The 16118-nt window shown below is 37.2% G+C and overlaps 3 protein-coding genes and 1 non-coding gene across 6 annotated transcripts; 3 read left to right on the top strand and 1 right to left on the bottom strand.

Moving 5' to 3' along the window:
- Positions 1-2159: 2159 nt before the first annotated feature.
- LOC125219965 lies at positions 2160-6805 on the top strand. 3 transcript variants are annotated; one of them, XM_048122065.1, is made up of 6 exons: positions 2160-2312; positions 3063-4526; positions 4623-4707; positions 5073-5485; positions 6093-6191; positions 6295-6805. In XM_048122065.1, the coding sequence occupies exons 2-6, from the start codon at positions 3096-3098 to the stop codon at positions 6448-6450; spliced, it is 2184 nt and encodes a 727-aa protein (XP_047978022.1). In that variant the 5' UTR covers positions 2160-2312; positions 3063-3095; the 3' UTR covers positions 6451-6805. The 3 variants fall into 3 exon arrangements, with proteins under 3 accessions (XP_047978022.1, XP_047978023.1, XP_047978024.1); XM_048122066.1 differs by having other exon boundaries at positions 3059-4526; XM_048122067.1 differs by lacking the exon at positions 6295-6805 and having other exon boundaries at positions 5073-5496.
- An 854-nt stretch (positions 6806-7659) lies between these two features.
- LOC125218164 (transcription repressor OFP8-like) lies at positions 7660-8450 on the bottom strand. Its single transcript, XM_048119781.1, has one exon. It carries the CDS (start codon positions 8402-8404, stop codon positions 7760-7762), a length of 645 nt encoding a protein of 214 aa, XP_047975738.1. The 5' UTR covers positions 8405-8450; the 3' UTR covers positions 7660-7759.
- Positions 8451-11319: 2869 nt separating this feature from the next.
- Positions 11320-14125, top strand: LOC125218136. The gene is made up of 3 exons (XM_048119739.1): positions 11320-11711; positions 12490-12828; positions 13389-14125. Exons 1-3 carry the CDS (start codon positions 11400-11402, stop codon positions 13929-13931), a joined length of 1194 nt encoding a protein of 397 aa, XP_047975696.1. The 5' UTR covers positions 11320-11399; the 3' UTR covers positions 13932-14125.
- Positions 14126-15828: 1703 nt separating this feature from the next.
- LOC125185764 lies at positions 15829-15918 on the top strand. The gene has a single exon (XR_007170264.1). It is a non-coding gene; the product is annotated as a small nucleolar RNA R16 (small nucleolar RNA).
- The last annotated feature ends 200 nt before the right edge of the window (positions 15919-16118 follow it).

Here is a 16118-nt window from a genome sequence, read left to right as displayed (position 1 = left end):
AACTTTGAAAGTTTAAGTTGAGCTCAAGCCCTTTTCAATTTTTTTTTTTCCCTCCGATTTCATGGTTTTTTTATTTATGTTCGGACGAAACTTGTAAATTATATCACATTGTTGTATATGTATTGACAATTGTAATGTATTGACAATTGTAATGTATTGTTGTCCATTACAACTCAAATTCAATAAAATTGATATGATTTTCACCTTATTCGTTTATTTCAATTTAAATTATCCATTGTCTTGTCCCAATTTATTGTATAAATCCAAAATTCCAAATTACATAGCAAAAAAAAAAAAAACAAGAAAATCGTTGGAACCGCCAAACCGAACCGGAACCGCGAGGAACAGTACGAAAACCGATGGTTCGGAACCGGAATCGGAACCGCCGATTTTCGAACCAAAACCGGAACCGTCAAATAGCCTCACGGTTCGGTTCCGGTTCCACATTTCCCGAAATCGGAACCGCCGGTTTACGAACCGTGGGCACCTCTAGCTGCCCTATGGCTAGCCTAAAGCCATTGTGGATGCTCTAATAGTCCTTTAAATCACGAAATTTGGTCAAATTCTGCCATGTCCCATAAATTTTAAAATTGGACGATCGGATGACGAAGTTTCAATTTTATGCATCCATGCACAAAATGTTATATTTTCGATATTCAAAACGACATGTTTCATTAAAATAAGTATTTTCTTTCTTTCATATTCCTTTATTTTCTCATATTTTTCTTATTTTATTAAAATATTGTCATGTTATGCATGAATGAGACAATTAAAAATAATTGAAATTCTGTGATTTAATATTTCAATTTCAAAATTCATGAGGTAAACCAAAAATTGAACAAACTTCTTAATTTAAATGACTATTATCCCTATTTAAAAACTTTGGAAACTGAAAATTTCCATGCGCTTGGTTTTAAAAATCTGTATCTTGAAGCCCGATAAACAATTAGAACTTGAACCTATCCCACAAAATCTAGCACAATTGAACCTATCCCACAAAATCTAGCACAATTGAAGATTGGATAATAGATCTTTGTGCATAAACATGTATTGATGCGGGAAAATAGTTCAAAGTTTTGGTTGAAGTGTTGTGTGATCTGCCCTACCGTAATGAACACATTTTTTAATTGGGAAGGTTTCTTATAATAATTTTATCGATTTGGTTCGTGGAAGGATTGTAACAGTAATAAGCATGAATGAGCATAACGTTGAAAATATAAAAATATATGCAGACTTAATGTAAATTTTACATATAGATATAACTATATAGCGATACAACAACTTGATAATAATTGACGAGGCCTGTAACCTCTCGTTTAATTGTATTATATGTTGAAATAATTTGATTGCACACAAAAGCCTCCACCAACTATTACTTATGATGTTGAAACGTCTGCGATAGAACAACGTCAGAGTTCACAGGTAGATGATAGAGTTATGAATTTGGCCGACAACACTAATGAAGTGCATATGGATGTCGGTACTGATGATGAAAACGAAATCACCAATTTATGGCTTATGTTTCATGTAGTTCATCCACTAGATCTGAATATGTTGAGAACTCCAGAGACAAGTCCGATTAGGATGGAAGATCAAGAGCCTCATCAAATGGTATGCACGAGTAACAACTTCTACCTCATTAAAACCACATTAACAGACTACCACTATGTAAAGACAAATATATTAATTTACCAAAAATTAATGTGATCAAAATGCAACCTCATCATAAACATACCATGGGTGAATCCACCAACCGGGATTTTTGCGATCCAACCTTAGTCAAAACGTATAAATGATTATTATGCCAATGATCAATGTACTCATCGTGACACACATGTCAATAGCCTTGATGGCTGATATTAATATTTAATTTTTTAATCCATAGAAATCTTTATTTTTCTATGATTTTCTCTATCTAATTGTAACTTGATTTATGTATTTGTAATTTTATTTTATGCATATGTGATTTATGGCAATTCTTTTATTTTCCATTGTATGACCAAGTAATCAAAAAATAGTCTATACTTTCTCTATGTTGGTAAGATTTTAAATTACCCTTAAATTATTTTGACCAATACAATGATAAAAGAAAAGAAAAGAAAAGAAATACATTTTGATTGACATTTGCACCTGAGGAAACAAGGGCCAATTTCTAAAATGAGAATTCCTAATAACTTCCCGCCAACCCTTTACCGCGAAATTGCTCTGTATCCTTACAAATGGTCAAATACTAATACTCCGCCGAATTCATTTTCCGAAGCCTCTCTCTCTCTCTCTGCGACTGCTGCAGCTTCAGAAGTCGGCCACCTCAGGTACACTCTTTTGGACGAGATCTGCTTATCCTTCTTTCGTTTATGTCTGTTATTTTAAAGTTATTCCCATTCCGCTAGGTTTCACCGGATATTTTAGGGTTTCCGACGGCTGTTTGCATTTCATCTCATATTTGAACGATATGAATCTGAATTGAAATGAGTATGAGCTGTTTTGCGCCAGATCTGAAATGCTACGCGGCCTAACGTACTAGTACTATGTTTTAGCAATATCACATTGGCTGATATACGCACTGCTGTTGCTTGTAATTGATTTGTTGACTATGGTTTATTAAACTTTTGATTCAACCAATTACGTTTTAACGAGCTTTTGCCTTTTTGTGCTAGCTATGTTGATTTTTTCAATTGTTTTTTCTTCCAAATGGGGCGTGTTTACGAGATTTCAATTAGATGCACGGCTTTTACCCAATTGGATTGCTTGAATCAGGTTTCTGTGATTCTTCGGCAGATTGATTGAATATGAGTATAGTCAATGTCACAGTGATGGCCAGCACAAGTATTTCCGCTATTACATTATTTGTTGGATTTAGATGTCAAGTCATTCTCAAATACTATAAAATATATTTGCTTGATTTGAAAGTTTGCTAAAGATTTCTGATCTCCTTTAGAACAATCCATCTTGCTCTACTGTCATATTCTATACCTGATTTGTTTTTCTTATTATTCTTGAGAGTTGGCTTCATTTGTTTGTCGTCTAACTAAGTTTGGTTCTCACATTTATATGCAAGATAGAAGACGGAACATTTATTGATTTTTCCTGCAATAATGGAGCTGAGTAGTTGCAATGTTAAGCATTTTATCCAAACTATTAGGGGAGGGTTGGTGATAAAAGTTTGTAATACCAATTCCAATGGAAGGCCCGTGACTCGAACCAAGACTTTAAAGGATGTATATGACATTGAAGATGCTAAAAGACTACAGAAGCCTCCTTCAGGTTTTCTGTTTGGTAAGAAACAAGTGATACACAGAAGTTCATGTTTTACAGTGGCTGCTAGGACAGTACATAAAATAAAATCTGAACCTAGTGATAGTGATCCCAGTGCTGATGGGGATTCAGAGTCAGACTGTGATGTGGGTGACGCTATGACATTATCACAGCTCAAGAACCGGTTATCGACAAAGAGAAAGAAGTTTGTTTCCACTGACGAGAAAGCCGTGGAAGATGAATCTGATCTTAATGAGCCGCTTATCAATTTGAAATCAAAGCATTCAAAGGCCTCACGAGCTAAAAGAAGATGCCTGAATCCAAGTGCTGTGTCTTCTGCAACCGTTAAAGTAGCTATCAGATCTGAAGAGAATTTGGTTTCTGAAGCCTCAGAGCAAGCTGATGGTGAATTAGCTCCACTTATTCATGTCAAGGTTGGGGTTCAAGATGCTGAGCAAATAGGAAGCCACAATGGAATGCCTTTGGCTCCATCTACTGGCCATAATGAGGTGGTCAATCCTGCTCAGATGACAGTTCTACCTGAACATGACAGAGAACCACTATCATATGTCCACAGATATGAAGAGTGTCTTACTAATGAGATGTGCTATGATCATTTGGAGGATGTTGAACCTATTTCCATTCTTACCCCTCAGGATGAAGGTAACATCAGATTGGAAACTAAGGAATCTGAATGTAAGGAGCCGCTGGGTTCTGCACTAGAAGAAATTACGAAGCCAAAAGAGAATCCAGATTCATGTATTGTATCTTGTCATTCTAGTAGTTCTTTGATTGTTGAAGATATGCCTGATGAATGTGGTTCTAGCTGCAGGGTTCTTGATATGGCAATTGATGGTTGCAGCACACCTCCTTGGGGATCTAATACGGTCTTATTTGACAGTAAAGCTGAGGCACATATTCTCTTTGAGCTAAGCAACTCTCAGAGTAGCCCTGGCAAGAACTTTGGCTCCAGCCCAGGTTCCATTACCACCTCAAGTACTAGGCATGATCCCATCTCCATGAAAGATACTATTACTGATGTGGAAAAACTTTCAACATCTGCCTCTGATACCACGATGAGGGATGACTTCAATTCTGAAGGTCAATCTGAAGATGAGTCATTGAATCCTCTGGACAAGCAGAAATCAGAATTTCCATTGACTTGTACCGAAAATGAGTGTTCTTTAGATTACAGAACTTGTGATGATGCTGAAACCATTTTAAAACCAGAGCAACACCAACTTCCTCAAAGACTCTCTTCCTCCCGCAAGGTAACTATGGTTTTAGGTAACTATGGTTTTGTGCTTGATATTTTATTTCTATATGTTTTTTCCAACAGTATGAAATTAACTGGTCTTCATCAACAGGCTTTGTCTCCGTCTTCTCAAGAGCGATTGTGTTTGGCGATGAATCCAAATTCTGTTGGAATCGCTAATGATGCAGATCAAAGTAGTAAGTAAAGTAGTTCGAGGTTCTCTAACCATGTTATTAAGGATTTTCCCACTCCCCCTTCTCTCATCACTGTATGCATGAAGAACCCTATCCTTTTCATGTTACACCTCCATTGATTCCATGAGAACATTGAGAAAACAGATTCCTGAATGTGAAATTTCACAAGTGCATTTATTGTCATAGAGTAGAAAATCTGACTTGCTGTTGTGTTTTGTGTTGAAATTATAATTTGATAACCTCTAGAAGCTTGTGTATAATACTTAATTAATCCTGATATGTTTCCACTGCTCACCCATGCAGCTATGTTGTCTTCTAATTTATTTATTTTCCATATATTCCTTGACCATCCCCTTTGATGTCTGCAGTTGATTATAAATGTGAGGAGAAGCTCTTTGAAAACGAGACTGGAAAGAAGTCTTCATCTCTAAGATCAGAGGTACAGGATGACGAAAAAACTGTGAATCACAGATTGCCTGGACAGGTTAGCCAGCGGAAATTCGTCATATCTCCCAGACGCATCAGCAAGAGATCACAGATAGCCAAAGGCAACCTTGAAGGCCCTCGTTTCTCACGCGCTTTACCTAATCTCAGTACTGGGTGTACCTCTGTTCAAGGATGCTCTGAAAGTGCTGTTGCATTCTCACAGCGACAGATGCAAGACATGGAGTCTGTTGCACTAAAACTGATGAATGAGTTGAAGTCCATGAAGGACATTGTGGAACAAAAATTGCTTTTTGAAGCATACCGCAATGCTTCCTTAAAAAATGATGCAGATGAGGTATGTAACATGTATGTTTTAAAACATATTAGTACTCAACTACTATTTAACTCTTTAGTGTCTTTGATGTTCTTCTCTTACTACCATAACCGTACAGTAGTATTTTATTTTGCCTCCTAGCTTCATATTACTCTAAAGTTCACATATATTCCTGAATTAGAAGCCTGGCCACCTTGTGTTGCCTTTGCAAAAGTACTGCCAATTTTCTGATTATAATTCTAAGACTGTGTCTTATCACTTGTGTTCCATTTAAAATAAACTTCTATGTTAAGCTGGCCCTCATATCTGCTCAATGCAGAAAATGCTGCATCCATCTAGAAAGGGTGCCTGTTTTTCTTGTCTTGAGCTGAGAATTAGAGATGTAGTGTTCACGTAAATTCTTTGTATGCATTTTACGATACTGGATGAATGCAGTTGACTAGCTGGATATGCCAGTATATAAATGTGCACAGGCCAATACCGAGATAGTTTAACCAGTATGTGGATAGCTTATTGATATTCTGTTTGGCATTCATGCTTTGAATTTCTGAAAATACATTGTCTACATTAGCATACTAATCAATCCAGAATCCCAAGTAGCTTAGATATGATTTTTTCTTCTCGACAGATAAAATCAGCCATAAAGAATGCTATTAAAGCTGAAGAAACGGCTAAAAAGTGGATGTCTATGATGACCAGAGACTGCAACCGGTTCTCTAAAATAATGGTCAGTCCTATATTTACAACTTACATCATATTCTCTGAAATCATGATTTTTCAGTAGGTTACAAACTAGAAACAATGTTCAAACTCACTGTCGCTATTGTTAGAAAATGATGCCGGACATCACACCTTCTTCAAAAGATAGTTCCCCAAAGGGGGAGAGGAAGATCACGTTTGCTGATGAAGCTGGTGGGAAGCTATGTCATGTCAAATTTTTTGATGACAGCCCTGCCTCTCCATCTTCTAGTGCTGTGGAACAGTAAGGACATCTAATGCATTCCGGTACGCTTATGCTTCACATGTTCAGATAAGAGTTCATCCATTCTCGGTTAGAGACAGAAAGAGATTTGCTGCTTGTGTATTCCTGAGTATGCTTGCTAATCATACTGAAGGTCAGTCATATTCATGACACCCATTTTTCTTATTCAAATTCTGTTGTAGCTGACATACATTTTACCATGGTAAATATGGGAGAAATGGTCATGAATCCGAACGGGTTGGCCCAATCGACATCCCTAATTATAGCCTTAGGAAATTTTATTGTATTGTACAATCGGCCTTTTATGATCGTGTATTTCCAATAGTTGAAATAGAAGATATACTAAAACTCTTTAGATAGATGATTTCAGCAGCTTTTTTGTTGTAGCTGTGAGTCTCCATCTGAGAATATTTATTTGTTAGTCAAATGAATTGTTAATTTTCTGCACGGCTTGATTAGGGACTGGTTAGGATTTCTATTTTAAGTTTGAGTTATAACAAAAATGATTTGATCAATTAAGGTGGATATATGGAAAGGATCTACTCCAACACTCATAATACAAAAAAATAATGTTATAAACGTGTAAATGATTGTGGGATTTTATAACATAATTTTATTGTGTTAGTGAGTGTTGGAGTAAGAGATCCACATAGGGATACTATAGGTTGAATACTCAGATTTCAATTGGATTTTTGCCTACTCTGAATCGAATTATCTGAAAATCTGAAATTTGTAGTACAAAATTCTGATTGAACAAAGAATCCAAAATTGCATGAAATATAAGAAAAAATGAAAAATCCAAAAATCTAAGACTCATTTTTATTTCATCTTAAATAAAAATATATATCAATCAATCTAACCATTACCTATAAAAATTCAAGTACAATAACATCTATTACAATTAACAAGCACAAATATTAAATAATCGAATGCTAAAAAGATAGAAAGAATATGGTTCCTTAGAACATCGTACTAATTAAATTCACTAGTTTGAGTTGAACTTGCATTTAGCACGAGAGCATGTACTCTCCCTGTCCCGTTTAAAGTGAAAGGTTTCTTTTCATCACAAGATTTCATGTAGTGATGTTTTATGAGTTATATGGACAGAATAAAGTAGAGATGCCGATATTTCAATTCTAAGAAACATATCACTTAAAGTGAGATAATTAAAAAAAAACAAGAAACAAGTCACTTTATGTAGGACCGGGGGAGTATATTATAACTTGAATGAAAAAATAATTTATACATAAACAAGTGAATCAAACAATAATTCTGATCACAAATAAATGAAATAACAATAGTACAACAATAAGTTAGAGCATTTCCTTGAAAATCTGTGTGAAAGCCTGTATGATAACTTTGTGATGCATTCTTGAGTTGAGTGAGAGGAAGCTCATCAACAGCTGCTCCATCTCTCTTGGCTCAAGGATCTTCTCCGCCACCATCATCTCCGACATTGATTTCTTGAAATCCTCGTACGGATCCACCGACTTCTTCACCACCACCATGAAGCTCCGCCCATGATCCGACACCATGCATTGCTCCGCTGGCCTCTCCAACATCGGCTTCCTCTCACTACACTCCTCTCCCTCCTTCCACTCTTTCGACCCGTAACGCTTGAATCTTCTTCGTGGTGGCTTATGCAGCTTCCCCCGCTCCTCCTCGTGGCCACTCTGAGAAGAGAGAGATTTTGGCTCGTGTTGCTTAGTGTTTCTGTGTTTCTTCGTCTTGTCGTTTCTTGAAGATGGAACCCACCAGTCCAGCTCGTCATCATCGGAGCTGGTCGGTGGAGGGATGGGAGTGGCGGGGAAGGAGATGTCGAATGTTTTGGAGTTGAGAGGGGAGAGGATGTATGGAGGTGTGTGAGGGGGATTGGGGACTTTGATCATTGAGAAAGGGTTTTTGGGGCGACAGAGTTGGAGAGAGAAGTGGAGTTTAAGAGTTTTGGATGTGGCCATTTGAACTTGGTCGAGAGTAGTAGTCAAGATGGAGTGTTTAAGCAAGATATATGTGTATATATATGTGTGTTGTGATGATGATTAAATTGGATGTTTATTGTTGTTTATAGTAGATACTTTGAGAGGAGAGGCCGGCTGGTGGTGTGGTGAGGGGCATTTTGGGTAATTTGGATAGTTAAATGTGATGACCAAATCTTAGTGATGCAATCAGGTTTATTACCTGAAAGCAACCTTGGAATTTGAGTGCTGATTTTGTAAGATTTTCAAGGTTTACTTCTTCACGAGCCGCGTACAGGTGTGCCCTTTGAAAGTGTCAACATGAATCTTGGATGTATATAATTAATCATAGAGGATGTTTCCTCTCGTCGTGTGGCACATCCAGGAGACTAGGACTTGTCCCTAAGAGTCGAAAAACTCCATTAAATTCAAAGAGTTGTCGTTGATCTCATGGTGAAGCAACTCATTCCCACGTCCTTCGGGTCAAGGTTCACTTCTGTAATTTATTACAAATAACGTTCACTGACAACGACCTTCTTCACTATGTCCGATCGACCTCACGAATATGTATTAATAACTCGTTCGATTCATCTTTCAATTTTCTTTTTTTTTAATGGTAAACATATTGGAAATTCTCACAATAACTCAACTGGCAGATCCAAGTAGTGGAACTCGTGGGTCCAGATACAGTGAAGTCGACATTGATATCAAAATTAGCTAGAGTTGGAACAGAACAACCGTAAGCAATGAAAGACAGACGAAGAAATAAAGTTAACCACAACCCTTTGGGGTTGATATAGAGCTATTGTGCCATTGGGTCGACGGTAGCTCAAAAGCCGAATTTAGGATTTGGATCCCTTGCTGTGGGTGATTGCACAGCAGGGGATGCTGTTACTCACGTACCATTATTTTCATTTTAAATTATAATATTAAAATATTAATATATTTTATTATAGAATAATATGTTGTGTGTGTAAATATTGGCACAGCCCCTGCTATGCACAACAGGGGATCCTTGCCCCCGAATTTAATAGAGTTTTCCGGCCATAGGCAAGTGGTGGATTGATCGACCCTCTAACCCAAGTTGGATCCGCCATTGACTATAAATAGTTATTATCAATTGGAAAAAATAACACTTTTTTCTGCTTGTCCTAAATTGCTATCATGATTCTTGTGTGTGTGCATTGGCCCATATTAAGAGCCGCGAAATGTTAGAATTTGTCGTTATCACTGAAAAGGGTCTCAACTGAAATCGATAAAGAGAAGAAGAATAAAAAGTTGTGTAAAACTCTTCAAAATAACATTTCTGTCTGCGTTACATTTAATTTTCTTCCAATATTTGGAATTTTACCTAACGTCTTTTTAGTCGAGTACATTTGCTCAATATACAATTTCCTTCTCACACGATTATCATAATTTAATTCTAATAAACAAGCTTAATTATATTATACACGACAAAAAATAGTCATTCGATGTAGATAAACAATGGAAACCAAGTTTCCAGGATTCTTCTTAAATCGATATACAATTCATATATTTCTTGAAAGTCATGTTAATCTATTTTTGTTGAAGTCAAATTTGCTCATTTCCAAACACAAACACCAACGAAAATAGTCTGAAATGGATGATGAGATTTTGTCCCATTGTTTGCAGTTATCTTATGTGGTAGGAACGAAACTGGCAATTCTTGTTTTACTTACATAAATGAATTAATTAGGACAAGTACTTCATTTATGTACTACTACAATCTTATCATAAATATCATATCACTTGTACAATTGTTTGATAGGAAAGTAATGCTGGTTAGGAAATATGATTCTTGAAAATACAATTTATCGTAATTTATTTATTCTATGTTTTTGAAAAATTAAATCTATATGTTTGGCAAAATCTTAGTCGGTTGGAAATCAAATTAAATCAAAAGTTCAGTAATTAACACATAAACTTTAAAGTCATATGCAAAATCATAATTTGTCAAAAGTTTAGGAGCATGTATATAGTAGTATTGACAGGTCAAAGTATAATAATGAAATGGAGCATTTCATTAAAGAGAGAGAAATAATTATACTACTATTTTAGAGTTCGTCTCTCCTCTCTCTATAACCCGAAAAAAGAAAATTAAAAAAATAAAAGGCTCTTAGACGATCGCAAAAATGATGCTTCAAGGAAAGAGCCTTAGTAAAATTAAATTCAGTGGTTAATTATTACATTCATAAATATTTAATTAACTGTGAATAAAATGACCCCAAATTCACATATGCTTTCATTAACTAATATAGGACCAAATAGCATCCATAAAAGCGTTAAGACAATATTTACAACCCTTGTAAATAATTTTTCAAGGGAAAGTTTCAAATGGCCCAAAGATATTACAAAGTTTGACAAGAATCTCAGAAACCACAGCCCAAAAGAATTTCTAATTTCATTTATATACTAGTATAACGTTGTGATTTGTGAAGTAGTATATTTAAGTACTCCATCTACTAAGCAAAACAAATTCTATTTTTATTCATGAATTATTTTATGCTATAATAAATATTATACTACTTATTAAAATCGTGGATCATTAATAAGATATTATGGGATACAAAAAATAAAATTATGGGATAAAGAATCAATCTCTTGTGATCACTGGCAGAATAAATCTTTTTTGCTTAAGTCTTTACTAAGCAAAAAATTCTTTTTTTATAATTTATATCGGATTGTAAAGTTTGAGTATTTTGTGTAAATTGTTGTACAAAAGTCCAAAAAAAACATGAAAATTATGTCTCAAAATTTTTAATTCCTAATTTAAAACATATAGTTAATTCGTACCAAAATACATTCCTCTTTTGACACACATACAACACCCTACATACAAGGAACACCTTTGGCAAACATATCCATCAAAAAGGGGTGAAAAATAAAAATAAAAAAATTGAAGAAGAAAGGGAAGGGAGATAAAAAAAATCATCATCATCATTGATCATCCTCTTCCCTAATTGTATGTGCATGATTAATGATGATGAGGAATCTGTGTCCAAATTCGGACAAGGAAGGGGGCCTAGACACGGTGCTGGAGGTCCCGATCCCGGAGGAGATGTTCGAGAAGATGGGCGGGAGCACGGCCGACGTCCGGTGGCAGAACATGCGGGATCTCATGCGGGCCCACTACCAGTCTGCGGCCGATAAGTGGGCCGCCATCGCCAACCCTCTTCTCTCCGACACCGACCACTTCATGCTCCTCCTCAAGCTTGTCTCGTCCGCCTTCATCCCCTTCCGCGTCCAGCTCGATCATGCTCTCACCACCCCCATCAAAGATGGCTCCATTGTATTTATTCAATCTCATATTCAATATTTCTATGAGAATTTACTGACTAATTTTACGTCGTTAGCTTGACGTCTTATGAAAAAAGAAACTAGTCAGGGGATGGTCACGGCGTTTCTGGCTGACCCTAAGGGAAATTTAAGCCCTCCTAGCTGTCTGTGGGGCCGACCACCTCTTCCTCGGTGTTTTCATATTTTTTACAAAAATTCACTAGTTTTTACGTCGTTTGCTTGACGTCTTATGCAATAAGAAATTGCTTGATAGGGGCGGCCAAAACGTTTGTTGGCCCGCCCCGCCTTATGGAAAAACTAAACCCTCCTAGCGTCTTGAGTGGTTCGATTGCACCTTCCCGCCCCTAAATTCGGGTCATGCGGCGTCTAAATTTTGCTACACATAAAAATGGTGTTAATATATTGCAAGAATTGATAAAACACGTGGATTGCTTAAATATGATCAAGTTGGTGAATATTTTTAACAATTCACCAATTTTACATTGTTTGTTTGAGGGGCGGGGCGGACATGATATTTTCTGATTAGCGCTAAGGAAAATTAAAACCTCTTAGTCATTTGCGGGGTCGACCGCCTCCTCCTGTCCCTAAATCCTCTACTAGATGGCACAAGTATACTTTTTGCTACACATAAAAATTGATCTTACTAGAGTGCAAGAATTGATAAAACTTGTGAAATTAATGATTATATATGATCAAATTAAGTTGGTGATTGGTGAATGTATAATTTAATAATGAACCCTTTTCTATGTTAATTGTGTACACGTGGACAGGAATCTTGCACTGCGAAGTACATAGTGCAGCAATATCTAGCGGCGGCGGGAGGGGTGACGGCGCTCAACGGCGTGAGCAGCATGTACGCGGTGGGGCAGGTGAAGATGGTGGTAGCGGCGTCGGACACCGACAAGGCTATGGAGAATGCTAGATTGAATAGTGAGGCGGGTGGGTTCGTGATATGGCAGATGAATCCAGAGTTATGGTACCTCGAGCTTGTCGTTGCCCGCCACAAGATCAGTGCCGGGAGCGACGGAAAAATTAACTGGAATCACTCTAATGCCCCCAATTGCAACATCAGTCGAGGCCCTCCTCGACCCCTCCGAAGATTTTTCCAGGTGAACTATTCTTCGCATATCATCAATTGATTTTAGGACAGAACTTCACTAGAATTTAGCTGGTCTTCCCTTTATATATTAGGTATGCTTCGATGGTAAGAGCATATATAATCCCCATAAATTCAACACTAATTTTAATATTTAAATATTAAAACTATATAATCCATTAACTTAACATAAAACCATGTTAACATAAGATTTTTTGACATTTATCTAAAATTTTTCTTCTTCTCTCAAATTCTTTTCTTGGCAGCAATTTTTCTTCAAATTCCATTTTATTGTCTTCATTGTCGTCATCTCAATAAATTCTAAAGACGATTCCTAACAACTTCAAACAAAATTAACAATAGAAAAAATAAAAGGAAAATAAGTTTGGTATGTGCTCATGCCCTTCTCCTACCCACTTGTGTCTACAACGGTTGATTAGATACTAAATATCTATTTCTATACTGTTTAGAATGAAAACATAATAGAACTCAATTGGCCATATTTATACGTATCAGATACGCTTTAATGAATAAAACTAACGTCGTCGTTGGTTTCTTGATACATACACAAAGGGTTTAGACCCGAGATCTACTGCGAACCTCTTCTCGAACACGGTGTGCATCGGGGAGAAGATCATCAACGACGAGGACTGCTTCATCCTCAAACTCGAGACGAGCTCCGACGTGCTCAAGGCACAGAGCACCCCGCACACGGAGCTCGTCCACCACACCATATGGGGCTACTTCAGCCAGAGGTCCGGCCTCCTCATCCAGTTCGAGGACACGAAGCTCATCCGGATGAAGCCCGCCGCGCCCTCAGCCTCTGCCGCGGGCGACGACTGCGTCTTCTACGAGACCAGCCTCCAGTCCTTCCTCGAAGACTACCGCCATGTCGACGGCATCAACATCGCCCACTCCGGGAAGACCACCGCCTCCATCTACAGATATGGGAAGACTCACAAGAAGAGGTGGAAGTTGGAGGAGACTTGGAGTATTGAAGAGATTGATTTCAACATCTCTGGTTTGTCTGTTGATTATTTCTTGCCACCAGCTGATGATGATGATCATCACAAGGACAGTGATGAACATAATTGTGAAAATGGCATATCATGCTAGGATGATTTTTTTTAAAATTTTGTTTTTTGATGGATGTTTGTTTAATTTGTGTGAAGTTAATGGTTTTGATGAGTATCAAATATTTATGTGTCATATGGTGATTTTATATAGTGGGGACATGTAAAAATTCCCAATTTTCCACTTTCACAAATTGCTAGGTTTGGCTTGTAAATTAAATAGTTTTTAATTGAATTTTATTAATTTGTCGATGGCTTCATATATTAATTAATTGATTTGACTCTAAATCTTGTAACCTATTTTCAATATTGTAGTAATACTACCAAGTTTGTGTGAACAAGATTTATGAATGAATAGCTATAAGAAAAATGAGAGAGAATTGGACTCAAATATTTTTAAAAAAGAGCAAAATACTTGGCAATGTTTATATCACACAAACAATTTTCCAAATAGTTTCACCACCTATTTATAGGTCAAAGGGGCCTTTTAAAATGAGATTTTGATTTTTGAATGTCATTTTAATGGTAAATTGATTAAAAAGAGCAAATTACTTTCGTCAAATATTTTTTTATATCTTAAACGGTGCTAGTCAAAGTGTTCATATTTCATACCGTTGGGAGCGAGTACATTATTTTATTTTATACACAATCATTTTAAGATATAAATTTAAGAGCTAATTGGCTTAAAAATCGTGAACTTTCATAAAAGTTTGGTTTTTCCCGTAAATTATAAATGTTGCGTAAAAAATCATGAACTTTACCGGGTTGTGTAAATTTCCCGTAAGACCCGACCCGGTATATTTCCAGCCAAAATTTATCCTACGTGGTTGCCGGAGTGTGACATGGCATAGCGGCTGTCAAAACACAAAACGACGTCGTTTTTACACGCACAAAACCACGTCGTTTTTTGTAGTTTCTGTTAAAAAACTAATTTTAATCAGAGTTAGATTTCTTCCTCCCATCGTGAAATCCAATCTGCAATTCCTCCATCGCGATTCCTCCTCCTGCAGCTGCAAGTCCTCCATCCCATCGCTATTCCTACTCCTCCATCTGCAATTCTCCATCCCATCCTCCAGCTACAATTCCTCCATCCGAACAACAACGATTTCACATCTGCAAAATTGTCGTGTTGGAGAAGGTTTTGGGCGGAAGCTCGCCGGAGAGCCCCATCCCGGGGAAATGGAGCTCGACAACGGAGGAATTGTCCGGGGAGCAGTTGAAGCCTGACGAGGCGCAGGGGGTGGGGCTGGAGAGGTTCCATAGGAGGACGCGGCCGCCGACGGCGGAGCGGAGCACGATTAAGGCGGCGCGGTCGGAGGCGATCTCAGGCGCGGCGGAATGGAAAAGGAACGTCGCCGCCGTCAATAAGAGGAGGTGGAGTATGCTGAATTAATCCATCTCGCAGCAAATGTAGGCAATTTCTCCGCTGTTGTTGAAATTTTGGAAGGAATTTAGGAGGAAGTTTGAATTGAATCACGCCATTTCTATGTTCTCTTAATCAAGTTGAGAGATGCAGTAATTTGGGGGATAAGTGTAATACATAAGGCTTTTGTTTATTAAAAAAAATTCCATCTCAACAGCCAACTAATCGTCCATGTCAGCGTCAATATCGTTATCTTAGCCCCGATACGGGAAATCGGTGAAAGTTCATGATTTTTTACGCAACATTTGTAGTTTACGGAAAAAACCAAATTTTTATGAAAGTTAATGATTTTAAAGCCAATTTGCCCTAAATTTAATCATAAACCCTAGCTTCAGAAAATTTACTTTTATGCGAGCGAGCCGCCGTCATCATAAACAAACGCAGCTCCGTTCTCTCTATTTAATGAATGAAAAATTCCTCTCATTCGTCAATCAATCCTTCCTCTTTTTCTCCATCTCGTTTGAGATCCAATTAGTAGTACTTCATTATCCTTGAATTCTTATTGTTTTGATTTTTCAATGGCGGATGAAGATTATTGAATTCTTATCATACACACTGAATTCAATTTTGTGTTGATTACTTACTCCGCTTATTATCTGATGCCATTCCTCTTTCTGAGCCCTAATTGTTTTATCCCTGATTATTTTTCAAAATATTTTTGTTTTGATTGTGGTTGAATCATTGTTTGGATCTCGTTGAGCGTAATTTTGATGGTTTTTTGTGTCAAAAATGAACATTGTTCGGTGATGAGAGAAAGCGGACGGGCGGACAGAACCTGATGCCGTGTTGAATGTCCTCGTAATTCCT

Source organism: Salvia hispanica, chromosome 4 (genome assembly GCF_023119035.1).
Source record: "Salvia hispanica cultivar TCC Black 2014 chromosome 4, UniMelb_Shisp_WGS_1.0, whole genome shotgun sequence".
Lineage (NCBI taxonomy): Eukaryota > Viridiplantae > Streptophyta > Magnoliopsida > Lamiales > Lamiaceae > Salvia > Salvia hispanica.
This window is presented reverse-complemented; position numbering and strand designations above follow the sequence as displayed.

What these genes read in the sequence shown, in the direction of transcription:
- LOC125219965 (XM_048122065.1), top strand. Translation starts at nt 3,096, where the DNA reads ATGGAGCTGAGTAGTTGCAATGTTAAGCATTTTATCCAAACTATTAGG. An exon ending in TAAAAAATGATGCAGATGAG is followed by an intron (nt 5,486 to 6,092) that starts GTATGTAACATG and finishes TCTTCTCGACAG; the next exon opens with ATAAAATCAGCCATAAAGAA. An exon ending in ACCGGTTCTCTAAAATAATG is followed by an intron (nt 6,192 to 6,294) that starts GTCAGTCCTATA and finishes CGCTATTGTTAG; the next exon opens with AAAATGATGCCGGACATCAC.
- LOC125218164 (XM_048119781.1), bottom strand. Translation starts at nt 8,404, where the DNA reads ATGGCCACATCCAAAACTCTTAAACTCCACTTCTCTCTCCAACTCTGT.
- LOC125218136 (XM_048119739.1), top strand. Translation starts at nt 11,400, where the DNA reads ATGATGATGAGGAATCTGTGTCCAAATTCGGACAAGGAAGGGGGCCTA. An exon ending in CCATCAAAGATGGCTCCATT is followed by an intron (nt 11,712 to 12,489) that starts GTATTTATTCAA and finishes ACACGTGGACAG; the next exon opens with GAATCTTGCACTGCGAAGTA. An exon ending in CCCTCCGAAGATTTTTCCAG is followed by an intron (nt 12,829 to 13,388) that starts GTGAACTATTCT and finishes ACATACACAAAG; the next exon opens with GGTTTAGACCCGAGATCTAC.